This window comes from Exophiala bonariae (assembly GCF_035927105.1).
Source record: "Exophiala bonariae strain CCFEE 5792 chromosome Unknown scaffold_8, whole genome shotgun sequence".
In the NCBI taxonomy this organism is placed as follows: Eukaryota; Fungi; Ascomycota; class Eurotiomycetes; order Chaetothyriales; family Herpotrichiellaceae; genus Exophiala; species Exophiala bonariae.
Window position 1 is genome coordinate 179,260 of NW_027042483.1, and position 22,654 is coordinate 201,913.

Here is a 22,654-nt window from a genome sequence, read left to right on the forward strand (position 1 = left end):
CTCGCTCTGATTATTGGACCCAGATTGCTCAGGCAAGCGGAGCCAGGGGCTCAGATCGACAAATAGGAAGAAACCGGCGTTTCTGAGGACGATAATTGGTAAGAACTCTGGTATAGGTCCCCATGGACGGGGGAACTCAGCATGTGTAGATGGAATTCTGCACTAACCCCTTTCTTTCATACCCAATACCTGCTTGTTCCAATTGCTCAATGGTGTACTTGCGAGCACTACCCAATCTCTCCTGCGAGAGCTTGATAAAGTATTCGACGAAAGAGTGATCCTGAAGGATGGCGGTGCCGATAGCGATGGATGGACCAGAAGTCCCATGAAATCTGACATTATCGGCCATCGCCTTGCGCAGAGGTGCATTTTGAGTAATCAGGCAACCAAGACGAAGACCAGCCGCCGCAAAATCCTGGTTCCTCTATTCAGCAGTTTCCCTGCACTGAAGGGCCATGGTCTGCACTACCTTGCTCATTCCGTAAAGGATATGCAACCGTTGCGGATCTATCAGCTTGGCAGTCTCAAAGGATAAGAGCGATCGGAAAGGTTGTGCACCCTCCTCTCCGGTCGGATAAACAGACATTCCATACACTTCATCACTGAGAAGATGTATAGAGTTCCGTTGGCAAAATTGGCAAAATTGGAGAAGCACAGACTCTGGATAGCACCTCCCTGTCCATCTCGCATCAGCCTAATTCTCCCAAGAGTGGTGTTATTGCTTCCGCACCTAGGGGATTGTGAGGATTGACGATAAGCAGGGCTTTGATGCGCCCACTTGGTGACGCATAGCTGTCAAGTGCTGACTGCAATCTTGGAATTACCTCCAACGAGAAAGGGTCAATTCCAGAGCAGTCTGCATAAGCGATGTTAAGGTCATTGGTATTACCGAAGTCCAGCTCGAAGCGCCCGTACACCGGTCGACTAACCAAGATCCCATCACCAGGATCTCCGAGGGCACTACCTACCATTTCATGAATGGCAGTCAGAGATGACGCGCTTATAACCTGGTTTGATTCGACAGGCTTGACTGGGTTGAAGAAGCGATTGAGATGTTGAGCCATAGCATCCGGGAAGAGAGGTCCACCCATGGTACTAAATCCATATGTGAAAGCATCATCGGGGATCACTACCTGCAACAGCATGAACATAGGCCAATGTTAAGTGGCTACGCGGAGCTTGGCCGCCAAGTCGACTTACATTGTCTCTCACATAGTCACCAAGTTCTTTCTTAACAAGGTGCTATTATTGGTCAGTGACTTTGCTTCAATGTATTACAGCAAGGCAATCACATTTTCGGCTAGGGCGAAGGATATGACTCCTGCAGGGTTCTTGTGAGGATCGTAGCGGTTGCCTCCTCCAGGTGCGAACCGCCAGGGGACATCCTGGCGTGCGGCACTTTTCTGGCCACGTTGAGACAGCATTGATTTGACGTGGGCGCGTGGTACAACAGAGGGCTCCTAATGATCAACTTGGTCATGAAAATCGCAACAATCTCGGCAGCTTTGAGACGATATAAGAATCGTCGAGTGGAATAGCGAAATGGACCAACGCATCAAATAGTAGTAGAAAGGGGTCCTCGAAATCATCTGTCGATGTCACCCAAGATATGGAGTACTCCGTACGCTATTGAATCAGAATGAGCACATTTGTGGCCAATTGACTTGTAGAATTCACCAGTCAACTTCATCATCCAATCCTGCAATTAGTCATGCTTCGATACTTGCAGTGTGGGCGAGTGTCCGAAGTCGTCCTTGATGTATCCCTGATGGAGATTTGAGTGGACCGCCTACCTTTGTTGGGCAGCGGATACTCAAGGTTGAAGTCCTTATACGATGACGTGAGAAACGAAGATACTCAATGGGAAGAGAAGATCAGCCATAACACATTATTGCACCATTTGGGCAATCTCAAAGGTACAGGCGCCAAGACAAGTGCCTAAATGGTGAATCCTCATTGCCGCTTCTGTCTGGGCGTCACCCGCTACTTTAACTCAATACCTTCCTCGATCAGGTACTGTTACTCATTCATCAACAGCCTCCAATCCGCAAGGTCCTTGATTTTAATTTTCAGAGGTAAGGGCCACGATCTGAGGGCCTTCTGAAAGATCGAGGACAGGCAAGGCAAGCATCCGGAAGCTTCCTCGGTACTGCATCAGTTAGGCTTGGGGTTGGCTTGACTCCCTAGGGCAAATTCACACTGGACATTGTTGGTGGGATGGTATGAGTGTGACAAATCTGTGATCACTGGAAGCTAGACGATTAACTTCACCTACAATGTCAATACCGATCTCGGCTCTTTTGGTCAACGGTAGCGCCACGCAGCCACAAGATCGATGGTAAGACCTGAGGGTAGGAACACGCCCGGGAGTTGTAGACTGACATATACAAGGACTTACCTGAACAAGGTACTTTCAACAACATCGCCATATGCAGGAGAAGAATTCGTTCCTGGTGAAGAGACCATAGATGCACTGGAAACCTCAAGGGTATTAGTGATTGGTGCGGGTGGGCTTGGATGTGAGATATTGAAGAACCTCGCACTATCAGGATTCAAAGACATTCATGTCATTGACATGGACACCATCGATGTCTCGAATCTAAACCGACAATTCCTTTTTCGTCAGGCGGATGTTGGTAAATCAAAAGCTGAAGTGGCAGCCGCGTTCGTGGAGAAGCGTGTTCCTGGAGTGAAGATCACACCATACAACGGGAAAATTCAAGACAAAGACGAAGACTACTATATGCAATTCAAACTGGTTGTGTGTGGACTTGACAGTATCGAGGCTCGGAGATGGATCAACGCTACATTGGTCGATATGGTCGATATGGACAACCCGGAATCTCTCAAACCTCTGATTGATGGCGGAACGGAAGGTTTCAAAGGCCAGGCACGTGTTATTCTCCCTTCTCTCACCTCATGTATCGAATGTCAGTTATCTATGCATGCACCCAGGGCGGCTGTACCGCTCTGCACCCTGGCAACCATTCCGCGACAACCCCAGCATTGCATCGAATGGGCTCACATTATCGCATGGGAGGAGCAACGGAAGGATGATACCCTCGACACCGACGATCCAGAACACATTACTTGGCTCTACACCAAAGCTCTTGCCCGAGCGAAAGAGTTTAACATTTCAGGGGTCACATACTCCATGACCCAAGGGGTGGTCAAGAACATCATCCCAGCCATTGCCAGCACCAACGCCATCATCGCCGCCGCCTGCTGCAACGAGGCGCTGAAGATCGCCACATCCTGTGCACCCTTTCTTGAAAACTACATGATGTATACGGGCGACTCGAACGAAGCAGGCCTGTACACATACACTTTCGCGGCCGAGAAGAAGGATGATTGTCCTGTGTGCGGTAATCTTGCGCAGAATATTACAGTTGACCCGGAGATGACGCTTGAGGACTTCCTAGCCGGTCTGGCAGAGCGAGCGGAAGCGCAATTGAAGAAGCCAAGCATTCGCACCGAAGCGAAGACGCTATATGTCCAAGCGCCCAAGAGCCTGGAAGAGCAGACGAGGCCGAACTTGACCAAAAAGCTCCGAGATCTGTTGAGTGATGGCGAGGAGGTGGGCGTGTCTGATCTGGCATTCCAGATCTCGTTCAAATTCCGATTGTCGTTCAAGTGATGCATTCATACAGGGGGATCAAACCAGACTGGAGTGCAAAGCAGGTGGTGAAAATGGAGCATAGCATGCATGGTCTGGAGGAAATAGCGCCTGTTTTTGATTTTGCAATCCGAAGTATCTAAAGTTCTTCCAGCCGAAGAAATAGGAAGAAGTTGCAATGCTGAGAACGCCATTTTCTTAATGCATCACATCGTCAAGGGCTGTTTGCGTCGGCAAATGTTACACGGTCTTTCAGAAAACATTTTATCGGCCCTCCATCGCATCCAACGCCCGAAGTAACCTCTTCGCCTTGTACTTTAGCACATTGACACTCTCAAGGAACAGCATGTCGCTGGGAAATTGACCAGTACTCTCCACATTGAAGATGAAATGGTCTTGAACTCTACCCAGCTTGACTTTGTCCTTGAACTCGTCGTGGCGGAGGACTTCCCTCGAGACTGTGTCGCGCATGGCATCAAGTACGACGGCTTTCTCCTCACCCCAGTGGCCTCGGTAGCCTGCCTGCTGGCTCTCGGCTTCGTAGTTTGTGAGACGCTCAAGGCCAATCACGCCTGGTGGGAAGCATTTCTGGAACTTCTTCGCATCGGCCCCGACGATGGGCTTTGTGATTGTGATGGTCGGGAGGAGGCGGTAGGTGGCCGTAGCGACGGGGCTGAATTTGGCGTGGTCGGCGCCGATGCCTAGGTGTGCATGTATGATCATATCGAGTTCCTGGCCTGGCCGCATTTTCGTGATCAAAATATCTGGACTGACGGGTTCTATGGGTCCATTCTTGAAGTATTTCTCCTGCAGGCCCGTGGACTGCCATTTGATGTGCCGCGAATAGACGCTGCTGTTAATGTATTTCTCCTCCGGTTCCGTGGCATTCTTGTCGGCGTCTGGGTTGCGCTCGCACTTGACTTTCAAGTGGAGGACGACGGTGTTGTAATCCGAGCGTTCCATGCCTTCGAAGCCGATTTCTGGATTGGGTCCAATGAACCATTTCAGCCATGAAAGGCCCTCGAGACTGCCTTTTAATGGGATGAGACCCAATCGGTGTGCGAGAACTTCGTCGGCGATGACGGAGGTGTTGTTCTCAATGTAGACTTTTTCTATGGCGAGAGTGGGCACTTCGGCGAGAAGGATGCGGCGGAAGGCATTGGCCAAGGAGGCGTCGACGCCGATGAGGGAGAACGTGGCTTCGTGTTCTTGATTTTGGTGGAATTGGACTCGCAGGTTGGTTTTGAATTTCTCGAGCGACCATGCGAGATCTTCACCTGCGTGGTGATTTGGGAAATCGGTAGCGGTGATGTTGGTGACGGTTTCTGCGTTGATGCCGACTACCTGGAGAACATTGGTCAATATTGTTTCGTAGAAGTGCTTGGAAAGATCTTCCTACCTTCCGCCGGTCTAGGCTATCCTGTGAGGGTACTACAGGAGCCATGTTGCTCTGCTCGTTAGGTGAGCGTTGGTGTCGACGTGCAAGCCCAGACTGCGAAAAAAGTTCAGGAAGGCTTGCTCGGACATTTCGAAAAATTAACCCCGCAGACCTTGATCAGGCAAGTCAGCCGCGGAGCTAATCCTGCTAATGCGAGGCTAGCGCCTCAATAACAGCGCCTACCCAGTTCAGCCCTCGAATAAAGTTACCTACCTACTCTTGATCAAGAATGAGATCACTCTCAAGATCTAACAATTGCCTTGCAAACCTCGATGTAGCGATTCTAGTCTAGCAGCAACTCTGGTCGGGGGTAATAGATGCCTAGTGTTACAAAATGTAAAGTACATTTCAAAAGTAGCACCCTATTATGCGATCCTGCTTGTCAACCTGGCTAGACGTTGGCTCAGCTCGTTTTGAAAAGCTCAGTCAGTTCCTTCGTACACTGTCAGGCTTGACATCATAATATACTATGCAGATCCACGGTAAAAGAGAATATGTATCCGGAACTTGTACCAGCCTTAGTTTTGGCGTCGCAACCATTCCCATTCTCGTATTCTCTGCAAGATGATTGGGCGAGGTAGTCCCGTTTCAGACGTTGCGTTGTGCCGGTAATAACGTGGCCCTGGAGTTAGGACTGTATTATTCTCTCTGTGTTGCGCGATCCTCTTTTATTTCAGCTATAAAGTCAAGCAAAAAGTATCCTGCACACGTTTGAACCTCTCCGTACAAGACCCAATCTTTGAGCAACCGGAACCCAAGCCCTAGTCCATAGCTTCAAACTTAAGCAGCATGCGTGTATTCGTCACGGGAGCAACAGGCTATATTGGCCGTGCAGTTGTCAAGGAGTTACTGAATGCAGGTCACAGTGTCCTGGGTCTAACGCGTTCCGACAAAGGGGCGGAATCTCTCCTTGCTGCCGGTGCCGAAGTCCAGCGGGGTTCTTTGGAGGACCCGGACAGTCTCAAAGAGGGTGCTGTTGCATCAGATGGTGTGATACACCTCGCTTTTGATCACGACTTCTCCAACTATGTCGGCAATTGCATGAAGGACAGAGTCGCCATAGAAGCCATTGGGACCGCATTGGAAGGAACCGGTCGTCCCTTCATTATAACCGCTGGCACTTTACCACTTCCGCTAGGTCAAGTGTGTACCGAAGATTTCGCTCTGGAGCTTGAACGGCCAACCGCCATTCGTGGTGTTGCAGAAAACATAGCGCTGTCCTTTGTCTCCAAGGGGGTGCGCGTGTCCGTCATTCGGCTGCCACCGACGAATCACGGTCCCGGCGATAAAGGGTTTATTGCGGCAATTGTCAAAGTTGCTCAATCCACAGGAGTCTCAGCTTATCCTGGGGAGGGACTGAATCGCTGGCCTGCAATACATTACCTAGACACGGCCAAGATATTCCTACTAGCATTCGAGCAGGCAACCGCTGGGTCTATATTTCATGCTGTGGCTGAGGAAGGCATTCCAATGAAGGACATAGCACAGGCGATTGGGAAGAAGCTCAACATACCCACGGGCAGCAAAACCGGGGAGGAAGTGGCAGCACACTTCGGCTGGTTGGCCTTGGCAATTGATGCTGATAATCCAGTTTCAAGCGCCAAGACCAGGAGACAACTAGGATGGGTACCTACACATGCATCGCTCGTTGAAGACATCGAGAACGGCTGCTACTCGAGTGATTGAATGGGTGGATGATGGATTGGTATGAGGGAGGGAAAATAAAGAGAGATCCGAATACGTGGGGGATGAGGATTGTCGTACCTCGTACCTGGAATGTTAGTGGTTGGTGTGGAGCTAAGTCCACACTAGTCGTCTGTTGTAGGCCAATCAGAACAGCTGCTTTGAAAGCTCACAGTCGGTGGTTAATGTCATCGTAATTGATTTCTCGCCCTCTCTACCACGTCCGGATGCCTGCGTCTTAACTTCAAGCCCGGCCCAACCATCTCGGCAGCTGCTTGCTCACAACCCTCTTCAGCTTCACCCCTGGGCCATAGGCCATCTTTATCGACAATGGCCGCTTCGTTAGCACGAGCCGCAGGCAGGCATTCAGCAAAGCGACTTTGTCTTCGACCCTCCTTTCAAGCTGTATCCAGACAGTCGCCTCTCCTTTCACGCGCCCTTTCCATCAGCGCCCCTCGCAGCGCCGAACATGCAGAAGGTCATGGCTCTTTGGGTACAACCATTACCTCCACGGATTCCTCATTTTCACGCCAGCATATCGAACAGGAAGGAAGCTTGATCAATAGAGCTCCGGACACCAATCTTGGTGACGACTATGAATCGAGAAAGATCCGTCATTATACCGTCAACTTCGGACCCCAGCATCCTGCCGCCCATGGTGTGCTTCGTCTCATCCTCGAACTCAATGGCGAAGAGATTATTCGCGCAGATCCCCATGTTGGCCTCCTCCACCGTGGCACAGAAAAACTGATTGAATATAAGACCTATCTTCAAGCTCTACCATACTTTGATCGCTTCGATTATGTCTCCATGATGACCAACGAACAATGTTTCTCTCTGGCCGTCGAGAAGTTGCTCAACATTGACATTCCCGAAAGAGCAAAATATATCCGCGTATTGTTTGGCGAAATCACCCGAATCTTGAACCACCTGATGTCCATTCTATCTCACGCCATGGATGTCGGCGCATTAACGCCTTTCTTGTGGGGCTTCGAAGAACGAGAGAAACTCATGGTATGCCCGTTCTCCCATATACCCCGATTAATATGCCCTTTCCTACCACGTGTTTCAATTGTTATGCCCTTTTCCAGAACGTAACCTGATCAAAGCCACTTACGAAAAATGCTAGGAATTTTACGAACGCGTTTCCGGTGCCCGACTTCACGCAGCATATGTCCGTCCTGGTGGTGTCAAAGCCGACCTACCCCTTGGTCTGTTGGACGACATTTACGCCTGGGCAACTCAATTCAGTGACCGTATCGATGAAACCGAGGAGCTTCTCACCGACAACCGAATTTGGATTGGACGGACCAAGAATATTGGTGTCGTTTCCGCCGCAGATGCACTAAATTACGGCTTTTCCGGTGTCATGCTGAGAGGCTCTGGCGTCCCCTGGGACATCCGAAAAAGCCAGCCTTATGACGCATACGACAAAGTCGAGTTCGATGTCCCTGTCGGACAGAATGGCGACTGCTATGACCGGTATTTGTGCCGAATGGAGGAGTTCCGTCAATCATTACGCATAATCTTCCAATGTCTCAACCAAATGCCTCCTGGGCCAGTCAAAGTTGAGGATTACAAGATCGCCCCCCCTCCTCGCGCTGCCATGAAGGAGAATATGGAAGCACTCATCCACCACTTTCTTCTGTTCACAAAGGGATACACCGTCCCTCCCGGCGATACCTATAGCGCCATCGAGGCCCCCAAAGGCGAAATGGGTGTTTACCTAGTGAGTGATGGCTCTGAGCGGCCATACCGGTGCAAAGTACGGGCCCCGGGTTTCGCTCATCTTGGATGTTTTGATCAAATCAGCCGTGGGCATCTCCTAGCTGATGCCGTTGCGATTATCGGCACTATGGATTTGGTCTTCGGAGAAGTTGACCGATAGGCCATGCACAGCTATGTCCAGAGGTCGTCGTTGGCATGAAAGGAAGTGAATGGAGCGCTCGGAGTGAATAAAGACTGAAAACCCAGTGAAATGCGGAAGCGGGCGGAAAGTGCAAGCAAAGGGCCCGTAGTCTCGTTGATACTGCTCTAGATACATATATCTTGACTTAAGGAGCTAACCCTACCTATTTTCAAGTTCCCAATTGCTGTTTTGGTGGTGTACAGTGAAGAGAGTCCCTCTATACTGAAGTTGTTGAAGGCTTAGCAGTAGGAAATGCACTTCAGGAATTGTCGAATTGTCTCTATTGTCTCTACTCATGGAGGCTGTTCATCTCCCTACTATGTTAATTAAATTACGCATCTAGTACGTAGTAAGACGTATTTGTCGGCTGTTAAGGATTAGCAGTAATTCCCTAGTATAGCGTCCCGTGATAAGTTCTTAGTACTCGTATATGAACTTAGTTGTAACCGGTGTAAGTATTATCTCCAGCCTTCCTCTTTTTAGTAAGGGCGGTCGCCGTATAGGTACTTCGTAACGATAATGAGTTCTTCTGTTTTCTAGCTAGTAGCTCGCGTGGCCCTACAGGAAAACTAAGTGCATAATCGCTCGCCTAGGAAGTTGGGGAGTGGACCGAAGCCAAGCTTATTTAACATAAAAACTTTTACGAGGTAGTCAGGTAGAGAAGTGGTCGTATCAAGGCTTTATCTGCGCACCCCGAGTGGCTATGGTCGGGTCGCTCGTGTCTCGCACGTGTACTCTTATAAAGCTACTTCGGAAAGCCTGCAGGGTGTGATTCAGCCCTACTTTCAGCTGATCATGGCTTTTCTGCAGCCCTCCCCACGATACTACGATACTGATGAATGTCGCTTGTGGTGTGGGATGAAATGAAAGAGTCCAGGAGCTTATTGGGGCTCGTATTCTCCGGAATGGAGGTTCAATCAAGGATAAATCGTTGAGCACCAGGGTGTTGGAGGGCTGCTGGACCTCCGCAAGGCGTCTCTATTTATTAATAGCCATTGTGGCCCTTTTTCCTTCATCCAAACTCTTTCGCAACGTGCCCCTCCTCAAACAGCTATGGCCGGTAAAGGAGATGATTTCGGACCTCGCCTGCGTTTGCAGAACACTGGTCTAGATATTGCACCATACGTCTTGGATAGCCAGGCCCTCAGACGCTCCCAGGAACAGTACTCCTTCAAGCCTTCCGAATGTGTCATCACAGATTTCTACCCTCGTCAAGGTACGGGGGGCTCGATGATTGTTCTTGTTGGCAATGGATTCGCTTCGAACCGGGAGGACAACGAAGTTACCATTGCTGGTGCCAGGGCTCTCGTTGTCGAAGCCCAACCAAACCGGATGGTGGTCATCAGTAACAATCATGCCAAATCCGGTGCCATTCACGTTGTGAACACGTCTAGCGAGGGGAAAGCGACCAGTAGAGGTATCTTCAAGGTCATTGAACCACATCTCATCAAAGAAGAGGCTGATGGACCACCTATCAGCCTTGCTGGCCGAATTCTTGGAGGGCCTGGTCCGCCTACATCCTTTCCGATTGTGCGCAAAGTGCTTGTAGTCTTATGCCAGCCAAGCGACAAGACGGCGCCCGCCAACTTTGCTTCCAATACCACGGCCAAATGCACCACTGTTTCGACGTACTACAGCCAAATCAGCTATAATAAGCTCGACGTTCAGTTCACTTTTGTCGCTTTGTTTTCGCTTTCGCAGCCGTCAACCCATTACTTCAAAGGTGCCGCTGGTGGGAAGGGATATCCGAACATTGACGAGTTGGTCCTCTCGGAGCTTTGGAAGGAATGCGCTGATCATGCGCGTGACCTCGCGACGCCAATCGAACCGAATGACTTTGTGACAATGTGCACGTGTATCTACCTTCCTTCACCTCCAGGAGAGGACCGTATCAGGGGGTGGCAACACGACACTGATAAACACCCGACCGTTGGTATGGACTCGGGAAAAGGGCTTATTGCTGTTGCCCATAATTCCACATGGGATCGAATTGCTCACGAAATTGGTCACTCACTTGTCGAAGGTGGAAACGGTGTTGGCACCACAGGCTACGAAGAAGACATCTACGTTGGGGATGGTGTCGAGGATTGGGAGGCCAGTGCGCAGAACTTTGACCTTATGGGCAACCACACTCTTCACCCCATGTTTTCTGGGTACTTCATGGACCAGCAGCAATTTTACAAGCCTGAGAATATCCTGTCTCACCCCGATATTCCCGACTATACCGATACAAGCGGTGGCGGTGTCTTTCGAAAGGATGTCGAGCTGGTGGCACACGGAGACGAGGAGATCGATCACGCAGCTTCCGACCGCTATCACTTGATCAAAATCAAGGTCTTTGCCGATCTATACTACTTTGTCGAGGTCAGGCAGACTCCCGATTTACCTTCTATTCTCTACGATACAGGTTTATCCACGTTCGGTGGCCCGGATGCAGGTGTCCTGGTTACGAAAGTCACCACCGGTCCAGCACCGGGTACTGCTCCTTCGGCCAACAATTTTCGCGTTCGCTTCATCACCCTTCTCCAAGACAACGCCGTCCTGCTTACGACAGGGCAAACAGCCGAAGATCCCCTGCGCAACATCCGCATCCAAGTACTCGACGACAACGTCGAGGATAGGCCACGAGTGTGCCGTGTGAGAGTGGAATGGCGCCAACCGTCAGGGGAGAACCGCGACGGCCTCTACGACCTCCGCATCACCGACTGGGATCACGGTCCCAATTGGGAGACCCCGGACATCTGGATCGACCGCGACCCCTTCGGCACATACGACTATACAAACCCAACCACCGGCCTCCCTATCCTTAGCGGCGACAGACCCGCCGTGGGAGAGGTCAACCGGTTCTGGGCGCGCATCCAGAACTATGGGTTCCTTCCCGCGAACAACGTCAAGGTGACGTGGTACTCAATCACGCCGCCGGGCGTCGGAGACAACGGCACCTGGACGCCACTATCCTCGCAAACCTTCCTCACGATTCCTCCGAACACCGTAGATTGGATGTGGTGGAAACCGTGGCGCCCCTCCGTTGCGCAGCACACGTGTATGAAAGTCGTCATCTCCCACAAAGCCGACGAGTACTCTGCCAGCAACAACGCGGCGCAGGAGAACATCTTCAACTTCGACACGAGTCCCGGTGGCAGCGGGTCCTCCCTCGTCGCCGACCCCGTCGAATTCCCGATCGCCGTCCGCAACCCGTTCCAAGAACGCACGCGCATCTTCCTCGGCGTCTCTGGCGTCCCCGAGGGATTCCACGCCTATTTCCCCAAGAGCCATGTCTGGCTCGAGGGCCTGGGCGAAGAAACCCTCGATCTTCTCGTTATCCCCACCGCGCCGCTCAGCCATTTGAAAGTCCCGTACGCCGACGTCCGCGTCGAAGGCTACGCGACGAGGCACTACACTAAACCGCTTTGCGATGGCGAGTACCCTACCTCCTCGTCCTTGAAGATTGGGGGCATTAGACTGTCGGTCACGGTCAAGGAATCAAGTGAGATCAAATTGGATGAGCGCTTCGAGAGGACGGAGCCTGGTGATGGGAAATTCCAGGTCTTTGGGACTGTTACACCGAGTGTCTCCGGGCAGAGGGTCCGTGTCAAGGCGCTGAGGGACGGGTCACAGAAAGTGAGTGAGGTATTCACCAGGAAGCAAGGTCGGTTCAATGCGGCTTTTGATCTGTCGGCGGAGAAAGGAGGCGGTGGCGGTAAGGTGATCGTCTCGCTTCAGGCGGAGATTTTCAATGCGGACAGACTCGCGCCAGCACAATCTAATGTTGTGTGGTTTGAGTTGTAATGCCCAACATCCAGAACCGGAACGGGGTTTAATAGCTGTAAGTGTCACATTGTCTTCGACTAGGGTTTAGTAAGCATGTCCGTTCGCTGGGCCACATCTAGCCTACAGACCTAGGCTCGACTAATGATATGTAGTTTCTAAAAGTCGCGTGATGAGGCTTCAATGCCTTCTCTCACCGGTATGCACGTATACGTGCTTGGCACAAGGTACACGCTTAGGTAGTAGGGAACTCAAAAGCTATACCTTGACCTCGTCTCTGACAAATTACGAGCTTGCTGAATTGAGGATCTACGGCCCTGAAACTGGTTTTTCGTTTGCACCGATATCTTGCCTCTTAAGGCATATATCTTGGCCTCAATTACTTGTCTGTCTGAGTTGGGATTCTGCGGCCCCGGGAAGACATTTTTCATTGCACGGACACCTGGCCCCTGAAAGTGGTGTATATTGAGGTAACGATGCGAAACAAATCTCCTTGAACTGTGCTCTGCCTCAATGGGCCACCCACCATCCAACAACAGTGATTCCTGTTAGATACCCAGGTTGCTCTAACAGTGCCATCCGCCATCGGCACAGATGACTGCTCCAGTGACGAAGCTGGCTCTGTCACTTAGGAGGTACACGATAGTGTCTGCGATCTCATGAGGCTGAGCGAACCGCCCCAAGGCCGTGGTCGAAATATCTTCCTTCTCTCCCGATCCCTCAATGCTCTGTGATTGCTTCATCAGCGGGGTTTCTGTGAAGCCACTATTGAGTTGATATATCGTTAGCGAGGATCAAAGCACAATTTACCCAACCCCCTTTTCATGCAATACCGATGCAAGCGAAAGGAAGAATCGGATCGAGATGAAGAAAAAGTCGTAATGGTACTCACGGCGCAATACAATTGACCCTGACACCCCTACCACCGACCTCCTTCGCAACACATCTTGTCAAGCCCAGCACCGCGTGCTTACTCGCCGTGTACGCACTGGTGCCCGCCCTCCCCTGTAAACTCAAGCCACTGCCGGCATTGACGACACTGCCACCCTTCTTCGCGCCCTCGCCTTTCCCAATATACTTCATCTGCGCCCGGAGACAATTCATGACACCGTAGACGTTAACCCCAAACACGAAGTCCCAATCCTCGTCCGTCTGCGTCTCGATCGTCCCGACGTTGTGGTCCTTAGGGATGGTGCCCGCCAGGTTCGCAGCGCCGTCCAGCCCGCCGAACTTGTAGACCGTGTCGTCGATCCACGTGTCGACGTCGTCGCGTGAGCGGACGTCAACGGTCTGGAGGAGTATCATATCATCTGCGGAGATATTCTCGTCCACAGCTGCGACAATCTGCGATAGTTCGTTGTGCAGCGTTTCGGGGATCCGGATGTCCGCGATCGAGACTTTGGCGCCGTAGCGGAGAAGTGCTTTGCTCGTGGCGAGTCCGATTCCTGACGCGCCGCCGGAGATGGCGTAGACGCGGTCTTTGAAGAAGCTTTCCATTGCAATTCTGCTGTCCGCCTCTAGAGATCTTGTGTGGGTGCGGATGAGGAGCGAAGGGGCGAACAATATGATGGATAGTTCCTCTGAAGTATTGCCTCGGAGAACCCTGCCCTGAAGTCGTCGAGCTAGGAAATAGAATCCTGGTTAGAAGAGATGCGGCGATCGAGTTAACGACCAAGAACTCGATTCATGAAGGTCTGTGAGAACCAGCACATAGAGATATACTACGGATGAGATGCTTAGGAAGGAGTAATTATGCGGATACCTCACAAGAACAGGCATTTCTCCCGTGTAAGAGGACGATCAGTTGATAACCTTCACAATCAAGTGCCGTACTACTGCCCATTGGATAGGCGACCCCCTGGGGTACAGCCACTACACCAATAAAAGCAGACCACGCAACAAGGCGAGGGATCGGAACTCACTGGTAGCCCACTGGTAGTGCGTATGCTGAAGAATTCATCATCCGGTTATACGCGAGTACGGAGCTACTCGATGCTTGTCGAATGTCTAGGCAGACAATTAATATCAATCGTCGTTATTCGCTAAAGCTAAGGGTATGGTAACCAAGACACGCTGCTGAAAGATCCATGATACTAGTTGCTAGTAGAGTAGTGACACATATCTGAAGCAGCGTCGGAACACTCTCACTGATCAGGATACTGTTGACGCCCTTTCTGAATGATACACCAATTCAACCACGCTGGAATAATGGGAGTAGTGACCTCTTGTCGCGACACAACGGTTCTGTAGCAAGAAACTTCCAGCCTACTTGGGTGCCGGTCCTGAGAAACTCTTTCTTCTTTCATGCTCTTTCGTAACCTCTGCGACCAATTTGTCGGATTGTTCCTTGTCTTTCATCTCACGGACTTTGGCGAGTACCACTTCTCTGAATATTGCACTCTTGGCAGCACTACTAAGCCGCCTCTTTTCAGAAGATTCGTCGGTAGTGAGTCCTCGACCTGGTGAAACACCTCTGATATGCTCTTTCACAGCAAGGCCTGCGGCGTTTTGAGCATTTGAGGGGATGTCACCTTCGTCGGGTGAACCAGGTTCTGGGATATCCTCCTGTATCTTCAGAGCATCGATACGATTGCCAAGTTTGACCAATTCGATACCACGCTTCAATTTTGCCTTTGCAAGATAGGCTCTGATCTCTGGTAGGAGATCGTGGTCTGAAGCAGTCTCACCAGTAAGCCAAATATGTTTGAGAGCGTCTCTGCTGGTGGCCCTTCGTTTGGGTTCCGGCTGTAACAGGGTAAGAATGAATTCTTTGGCATCTTTGCTGACATCTTTCCAATATCTCTCGTGGAATATGATTCGTCCGCTCTTGCATTCATCCACGAGATCTGGAAGGTTCTCCGAGCGGAATGGAGAGTAGCCACAAAGTAAAGTGTATGTGATGACACCCATTGACCACATATCGACCGCTTTTCCGTGACCTTGCTTGAGCATGACTTCTGGAGCGGCATATCCAAATGAGCCGGCCATTGACGTGAGTACAGCACCTGGGCTATCGAGAGTTTTGGCGATGCCGAAGTCGGCAAGGACCAACTGCGAGTCGGGGTCGCGCGTGAGGTACAATAGATTTTCGGGTTTCAGATCTGTGCCAGTCAATTGCTGTCGATTTCCGTTGTAGGAAGGGTAGAACCAGTACCTCTGTGAACAATATTTTTCGCATGAAGATAGTCGACCGCCTCCAGTACTTGCTTGATTGTCTGAGAGGCATCCTTCTCAGTGAACTTGCCCTTGTCACAAATTCGATCGAACAACTCCCCACCAGTAGCAAGTTGAGTGACGATATAGAATTTGTCCTGCATCTGTGTCAGTCACTGCTAGGCCTCATACTTGATTCGTCTCATGCGCACCCTTGACTCGAACCAATCTTGAAATTTGACGATGTGAGGATGACTCAGTGTTTGAAGCATCCTCAATTCATCGTAGACCATTTGTTCATTGCCCTTAACACTTTTCTTGAGGATGATCTTGACAGCACATTTGTCCCCTTGGTACTCGGCTTCTCTTACGATTCCATAGGTGCCCGCTCCGAGGGTCTTTCCGAATCGATATTGGGACTTCTTATCGTAGCTATCAGGCTGGCCTTGCAGCTTGCTTAACATGCCCGCGACTAGAGGTTGAATAGTCAGCAATGGTACAAGGAATAATCACTTCGCCCGGAAATGAAGACTTCCATGATTTGGGTATTTCTCAAGATAGGGTCGCGACAGGAAGCGTATAAAAAGTCATGTTATCGTTCGAGGGAAACTTACAACTCATGGCTGCAAATGGTTCAGGCAGGGCGCCTGTAGTACCGCTTCTGGGAAGATCCGGGTCGAAAGTGTCAAGGAAGATTCAACGTGAGAGTGAGAAATTCGTAGAGTAGATAGACCAGAGACGGCCAGCAGTCAAGAGCTCGAGACTCCTATCCCGCCTGAAACATACGTTCAGATCAGCCGCAGTTGTCGAGGGTGCTCAGGCTCAGGCGCAGGCTGTTGGCATCGCCCGACGGGCTCAACTGCGGGGTGATGGAATCCTTGGCCCACGTGATTAGGGAGGGAACGAGCATAGCCCTCCTGGGAATTGCAAAAGAAGGCGCAGCAGGCATTTCCTGCAGTCCGCTAGCTAGTACGAGACGATCACCAATCCTTCGGCCCATGTCACCAGATAGAGTCAGGCTGAAACATTCAAGGCTGAAAACTGTGTAACGCTGCTGGCCCCATCCTATCTCTTCTTCGGTTACTGGCAACCCTTCCGCAGCCATCTGAATGATTACATAAGGCAGCGATACGAATGCTTGGCGCGAATACCCCGCTGCCCTTCTCAGACTAAAACTCTCACAGATGGGAATGATCGACAACTCGTGTTCATATCAGAATGGTGAAAAGAACGCAAACACTACCGACAACGACCAGGTCCACTGTACGGATAGGTGTACACTTTTCAGAGTCGGTTTGAAGCTAGATTGAACGAAATTTCGGAGAGCGAGAAAGGGGCTGGAGGGAGGTATGGGGCCGCAATCATCCCCACTAAGCCTCAAAAGAAAACCTGAGTGCATCAGAACACGACGGAGTACTTCTTTCGTACCGGAATTATACTACCTCTCTTCGGTTGACAACGATGATGCTCAAACAAGTTTCATTGCTACTGGAGGATCTAGGCTACGTCTTGAACCACAGCTGAGAGCTTGAGCCTCTATGCCTTGATTTGTGTCGTCCATATCCTGCACAATCCGGTCGTTGAAAGGCCACGGGTCAAGATCAGAAGCTTCCCAAGCTGCTTTGGCCACCGTGATTGCTCTGCATAGAGATGGCAAGGCTAATGTCCAGCCAATATAAAGCTTCGCGCATGCAGTCATTGCCACGGCTGGCATTCGACAGGTAGCTCTACCATTCTTTCGGATGATTCCTTCCCCGGCCGGGTTTCTATGACAGAGGCTTGTGAGCAGCACTCTCCATGCTAGAAAGTTCTCCGCGCCGCAATACAGCTGCCACCATCCATTCGCGTGGGAAGTCGTTCTGCTACAACGAAATCCCTCTTTCAATCCTCGTTGCCGCTGTCGCAATTCTATTGACCTCACTATATGCACTATAGGCTGGACTGGACTCCATGCTGTGTCCTGAATCAACGGCACCAGCAGGAGAAAGTCTGGGTGTCGCATCATGAAGATCGTGTACGATGCGATAGCTGCCCCAGCCGCATGGCTCGATATCTATGTCGTGTGGGGTAGTTTCACTAATGATCGCCGCGTTGCTGAACATATACATTCCACATCTTATGTACCAGGAACCCGAATTGCAGCAGCATCCACCGCAAGAGCTCATTGATGCTGACTTTGAAGCCGATGTTGCCAGCACACTAAACCAGAATCAGACTGGCAAAGAGAACGTCGGTGCATGGCCGTAATGCTTCGGCATCGTCGCCAATTACGTTGGGGGTACAATAGTCGCCTCGGTCCTATTGCTGGGCATCATATCAACCACCACGCTGCCCTTTGACAGACAGCAATCTGCGTAAGTCATATGAATTTTTGAACCCCCGCATACAGGCACTAGTTAACGTATTTATGGTGGTCTTATAACCACGACGGTCTCCAGCCTTGTAATGCTTGCTCTTGCTTTCCGTGCATACCTTGAACTCCCAAAAAGAGTGGTCTAAGAACAAAGGATGGTGGATGATTGTACTTGTAAGCAGTGAGTCGACCGGCCCATGATACTGTGCTATCGCTCCGCTAAGAGCAATATAGCCGTGGATCTTGTCAAGGACTTATTCCGTCATTGGAAGACAACAATTCTCCACGTCAGCTATACCATCTACGTTGACACTACCTTCGTACTCCTCAGCGCGATAAATCGGCTGTTCGTACAGGTCGTTCACCCAAACACTCTAGAGTTCTCGTTCTTTAGCTTGATGACAAGCTTGATCTCCGTTTCTTCTGCGTCCTTTGGCTCTTCATCCATGAGCGCTTCGGCCTCTCCCTTCAGTTCTGGACGACGATTATTTATTCCGTGGCATTGTTAATACCGTTCTGGGATAGCAGTGGGATTTTATCGAGTGCAGATGTAGGATCCAAAGTGGGTTACAATCCTGGCGCACCCCTTTCACAACAATTGAAATAATCGTGTGTCATCCAGCACTATCCCGAATTATACGTCGGCATCTTGACCATCAACATAGCAGGCGCAATCCTCAATTCTGTGTTTCGAGTTTATCAGGATATATTCCCCAGGCACAAGGTTTGCGGTGGCGGGGTATGCACTTCATCGTTTCATGCGCAACGGTAAGCTTTGAGCAGCGCGTATCGGTAAGGTTGTAGACATGGGTCTCATATGTTGTGCTCACAGCATTCCAGCAAGCGGCCAACAACCTTCAGTATACACTTCCCGTCTGTCTTGCATGTTGCTCATACCGCTTGAGATCGAGATTTACCGTGTGTGGGCATGAATAGAACTGGATTTGAGACGTTGTGTTGACCGAGCTTCGTTGTATGTAGCCGTGGATATTATTGCCCCGTCTTATAAGAACAGAGCTGAGAAGGAGGGGTCCACAGTATACATAGGAATAGCAGCAGGAAAACCTCCACTTCGCCAGGTTCACGGGATGACAGAGTTCGAAGATCATTGATCAGTACTCAAGACTGTGATACCCGTAAGCAGTTTCTGTCATGGAAATTCCACAGGGTCGATAAAGTTCGGGAGCGCTCCCTCTACAACATGGTCTGCACAATTCATCACTGACAACTTTTGAAAGCTCATTTACGAGCGCTGCCTGCAACACTATTGCAAGGCATGCAGCCACTGTGCCATCCCAAGAATTCGTGCCACTCAACATGGGGACGGCCAAAACAGCTGTAGACATCTGCTTCACCATCTGACAACTCAGCCATAGAGCGTCTTTGACGGGGTCTTTGGGTGGTGACACCATCGTTGAGGTACTTTTGTAAGGTGGCATCAATTTTCGGCTTGACCTGCTTTGATAAGTTGGACCTTTTGCAACCAAAAGTGAGTGCATCATTCAGACAGGTCTTCGCGCTTTGAAACATCGTTTGAGGAATCTTGCCGTCATTATGTTTGGATTACAAGTGGCTGGGTGGTGAACAGAAGAAAGGCAATAATATCGTCTCCTGTAGCAGCAGCGCTGTGGGTGAGTCATTCGCCTCTACCAAGACACAACGTATCACCCAATGGAGGGATTGAGGATTTACTCGGAGCGGTCTTGAATCTTAAACGTCACATTTGCGAAGGCATTGAATAGGGCACGCCACTACTTGGGGCTTGTTGCCGTATTTGGGGCATTGGCAGCATCCTGGGGACTGTCGATGTTCTTCTTCGACTCAACTCGATCGACAGCTACATTTGCCTGCATAGCTGCTATAGCCTTCGCGCCAAAGAGAGGGTCGTCCGCACCGCCATAGTCACTCAATTCGAAGTCAGATGAAGAGTCGGCCATACTGTAAGAGCAGAGGATAACAGAAAACTCAGAGAAGCCGTAAAAACACAAAGGTAGCGTAACAGAACAAGAGAGAGAAAGTGTCAGAAGACAAACAGGTCATATGAGGGACATGCCAAGGAGAAGGACAAGCCAGAAAAGTAGAGGCCACTTGTGAAAACACTTCAGACGATGAACAGACCAGAAGGAGAACACTGGCAGGTCGGAAAAGATAGAAGTTGGAAGAGAAGGACAGGTTAGAAAGAAAGAGAAGTCAGAGAGAATGACACGCCAGAAAGAATTATAAGCCACAGAAGAGGGCATGCAAGAAAAGAAGAGATCCCATCATCAGAAGAAGGAGAAGAAGGAAGAGGATGAATAAGAAGAAGTGGACGAAGGCAGGAGCCGTCGGGGGATCACGTGACTCAAACACCTCGTTGGAAGGTAGGCTTCGTCACTCGATGCTGAGAAGGTAGGTACGATTCAGATTTCGCATGGTGAGCAGTCTCTGGAACTTGCAGAATGGGAAAAACGAATTACATAACACAAGACTGCTCTGCAGTGGGAAGATGAGAAGCTGTAGTGTACGCACAGGTGGTTGGGCTTGCGAACGTGAATGTAAAGGTATACGCCTTACCGCGCTGAATTTCAGTGGAATGCAAAAACTATTTCAGGGGCCATAAAATCTCAATTAGCCACGAGGTAGTTTGCTCCAAGGCATTTATGCCTTGCAGCGTCAGAACCGAATGTAATGCAAAAAGCATTTCAGGGGCCATAGAATCTCAGTTAGCAACGATGTAGTTCGTCCCCGAGCAACACTGAAATCGCGTAAACCATTTCAGGGGCCATAGAATCTCAGTTAGCAACGGTGTAGTTCGTCCCCGAGCAACACTGAAATCGCGAAAAGCATTTCAGGGGCCATAGAATCTCAATTAGCAACGGGGTAGTTCGTCCCCGAGCAACACTGAAATCGCGAAAAGCATTTCAGGGGCCATAGAATCTCAAATCCGCGACCGTCCAACTTGCGTAATTTGTCAAAAGTAAGGTGGTTAAAGGGCAAAGACATATACCTTATGCAGCTAGATTTCGATGCAATGCAAAAAGTATTTCGGGGGCCATAGAATCTCAATTCAGCGACCGTATAATTTGTTAAAGGCGATACCAAAAAGAACTCTTGAGGGGTAAAGACATTGTTAGATTTCGATGGAATGCAAAAGGCATTTCAGGGGCCATAAAATCTCAATTCAGCAAAAGCCTAATTATGAGATGGGATTTTGGGCTACGATAGAATTGATTCGGAATCCTTGCCTCTATGTACCTAGGTAGGTACTCAAGATACATCCTGTGTCCGGAGGGCTTGACCGGGCTGGAAGAAAGTTTCACCGGTCAAACTTCCAATTCCGACCGCGTGCGTTATTGTGTGGAGCTCCAGGGACCTACTTTTCTCCATCACCACCGCCACATATTTCGCGGTACACTCGTTCGCGTGGATGCCAGCTTTAGCTGTCTACGAAACTGTATGTACGGACTTGTTATACGTAGTAGCCACCCAGCGGACGTCAGAATTTGTGGATGACCCAGCCGCGTCTTTTAGCCGATACTCCACCCTGTAGTAGTGGAGTACGGCGGTCGACAGGATAGGAAATATGGTTCGGGGTCCACGAATTCTGTCATGCCATCGTGGTAACTATAGACAGAATCCACTTGTTCACCTTACATTCGATGATCTTGGTGTGGTCAAATTTGTTGTATCATCAAATGATACCCCTAATATAGTCTCCTTAGATGGGTCAAATCAAGGCCAAATCAATAAGCTCGCCCTGCGACTTGCGCTCAATGTCAGGATCACAGGAGGAGGATACGAAAGTGAGGGGAGTATATCGGGGAAATAGGATCATTGATGCTGGAGAACTCCAGGAATCTAAGTATACCACCTGCATTGATATTCATCAGGAGGCCTCCGTGCGTAGCAAGCAAAATCAAGTGACACTATACTATCGACTTTTCTGACCCTTGCCTACGAGAACCTCGTCACCAGGCTCAGAGAGCTAAGCATATCCTGCAAACACTTCAAAGGTGCCAATACCGGTCATCGCACCACCAAGACTGTGCCGCCGTAACCATGTCATGTGGCTTTTATTGTTCTGTTCATGTTCTCCGTCACCGGTCTTCCTGAGAAGCTATAACTCAACGATGCTATCATCCGGTATGCGAAAACTGTCCGTCTTCAAATCGCAGGCGAAACCTTCCTTCTCAGTGGCAGCAAAAGGGTATGATGGTATGATCTCTTCTTGAATACTCAGCAAAGCGTTGATTGCTTGGGGCCTTCCCTGGACTTTAGGGATCGGGAGCCCACCAGATACACCTAGTTATGGATGGTAGGGTGCCAGGGCGGCTGGACACCCTGGGCGCACTTTATTCCTCAAACACTGCTGGAGGATAAATACTGTGGAAATAAGAGTCTACAAATATACGCAAACATGGCTAACAGATACTGGGATGTTCCTCCTTTGTCAGGCGAAGACGTATAAGGATGCTTTTGCTGTGTAGCTCTCTCCTAGACTTCTATTCTGTTCAGCCAACCAACACATATCCGATGGAATGTCCATTTTCAGCCGTTGATGATTCATCCACTGATTATTTTGTGCCTTCATAAGCGCCTGTCGAGCCTTTGTAACGATGATTGCGATTGATTTTGTCGAGCTTGTTTGTGGTGCAGTAGTTATCAATACCTACTGTCGCTATTTTCCTCTCCTTGAACGGAATTAGAGCAAATTCCATATTACATGGATCTTTCTGTGGTATCGAACAACTTGAT

The 22,654-nt window shown here is 50.0% G+C and overlaps 9 protein-coding genes across 9 annotated transcripts; 4 read left to right on the plus strand and 5 right to left on the minus strand.

Annotated features, from left to right (window-relative positions):
- Positions 1-689: 689 nt before the first annotated feature.
- Positions 690-1,424, minus strand: LTR84_012502 (uncharacterized protein; the record flags this gene model as incomplete). Its single annotated transcript, XM_064856022.1, has 3 exons — positions 690-1,133; positions 1,201-1,242; positions 1,293-1,424. 3 exons carry the CDS (start codon positions 1,422-1,424, stop codon positions 690-692), a joined length of 618 nt encoding a protein of 205 aa, XP_064707922.1.
- An 852-nt stretch (positions 1,425-2,276) lies between these two features.
- LTR84_012503 (uncharacterized protein) lies at positions 2,277-3,637 on the plus strand (the record flags this gene model as incomplete). The annotated part of the gene is made up of 2 exons (XM_064856023.1): positions 2,277-2,338; positions 2,392-3,637. 2 exons carry the CDS (start codon positions 2,277-2,279, stop codon positions 3,635-3,637), a joined length of 1,308 nt encoding a protein of 435 aa, XP_064707923.1.
- A 243-nt stretch (positions 3,638-3,880) lies between these two features.
- Positions 3,881-5,060, minus strand: LTR84_012504 (uncharacterized protein; the record flags this gene model as incomplete). The annotated part of the gene is made up of 2 exons (XM_064856024.1): positions 3,881-4,960; positions 5,016-5,060. 2 exons carry the CDS (start codon positions 5,058-5,060, stop codon positions 3,881-3,883), a joined length of 1,125 nt encoding a protein of 374 aa, XP_064707924.1.
- A 783-nt stretch (positions 5,061-5,843) lies between these two features.
- Positions 5,844-6,740, plus strand: LTR84_012505 (uncharacterized protein; the record flags this gene model as incomplete). Its single annotated transcript, XM_064856025.1, has 1 exon — positions 5,844-6,740. The coding sequence occupies one exon, from the start codon at positions 5,844-5,846 to the stop codon at positions 6,738-6,740; it is 897 nt and encodes a 298-aa protein (XP_064707925.1).
- Positions 6,741-7,067: 327 nt separating this feature from the next.
- On the plus strand, positions 7,068-8,625 carry NUO49 (NADH:ubiquinone oxidoreductase 49kD subunit; the record flags this gene model as incomplete). The annotated part of the gene is made up of 2 exons (XM_064856026.1): positions 7,068-7,751; positions 7,867-8,625. The coding sequence occupies 2 exons, from the start codon at positions 7,068-7,070 to the stop codon at positions 8,623-8,625; spliced, it is 1,443 nt and encodes a 480-aa protein (XP_064707926.1).
- Positions 8,626-9,699: 1,074 nt separating this feature from the next.
- On the plus strand, positions 9,700-12,435 carry LTR84_012507 (uncharacterized protein; the record flags this gene model as incomplete). Its single annotated transcript, XM_064856027.1, has 1 exon — positions 9,700-12,435. One exon carries the CDS (start codon positions 9,700-9,702, stop codon positions 12,433-12,435), a length of 2,736 nt encoding a protein of 911 aa, XP_064707927.1.
- A 545-nt stretch (positions 12,436-12,980) lies between these two features.
- LTR84_012508 (uncharacterized protein) lies at positions 12,981-13,911 on the minus strand (the record flags this gene model as incomplete). Its single annotated transcript, XM_064856028.1, has 2 exons — positions 12,981-13,179; positions 13,307-13,911. 2 exons carry the CDS (start codon positions 13,909-13,911, stop codon positions 12,981-12,983), a joined length of 804 nt encoding a protein of 267 aa, XP_064707928.1.
- Positions 13,912-14,679: 768 nt separating this feature from the next.
- LTR84_012509 (uncharacterized protein) lies at positions 14,680-16,188 on the minus strand (the record flags this gene model as incomplete). The annotated part of the gene is made up of 4 exons (XM_064856029.1): positions 14,680-15,515; positions 15,569-15,725; positions 15,780-16,039; positions 16,182-16,188. The coding sequence occupies 4 exons, from the start codon at positions 16,186-16,188 to the stop codon at positions 14,680-14,682; spliced, it is 1,260 nt and encodes a 419-aa protein (XP_064707929.1).
- Positions 16,189-19,671: 3,483 nt separating this feature from the next.
- Positions 19,672-19,857, minus strand: LTR84_012510 (uncharacterized protein; the record flags this gene model as incomplete). The annotated part of the gene is made up of 1 exon (XM_064856030.1): positions 19,672-19,857. One exon carries the CDS (start codon positions 19,855-19,857, stop codon positions 19,672-19,674), a length of 186 nt encoding a protein of 61 aa, XP_064707930.1.
- Between the last annotated feature and the right edge of the window lie 2,797 nt (positions 19,858-22,654).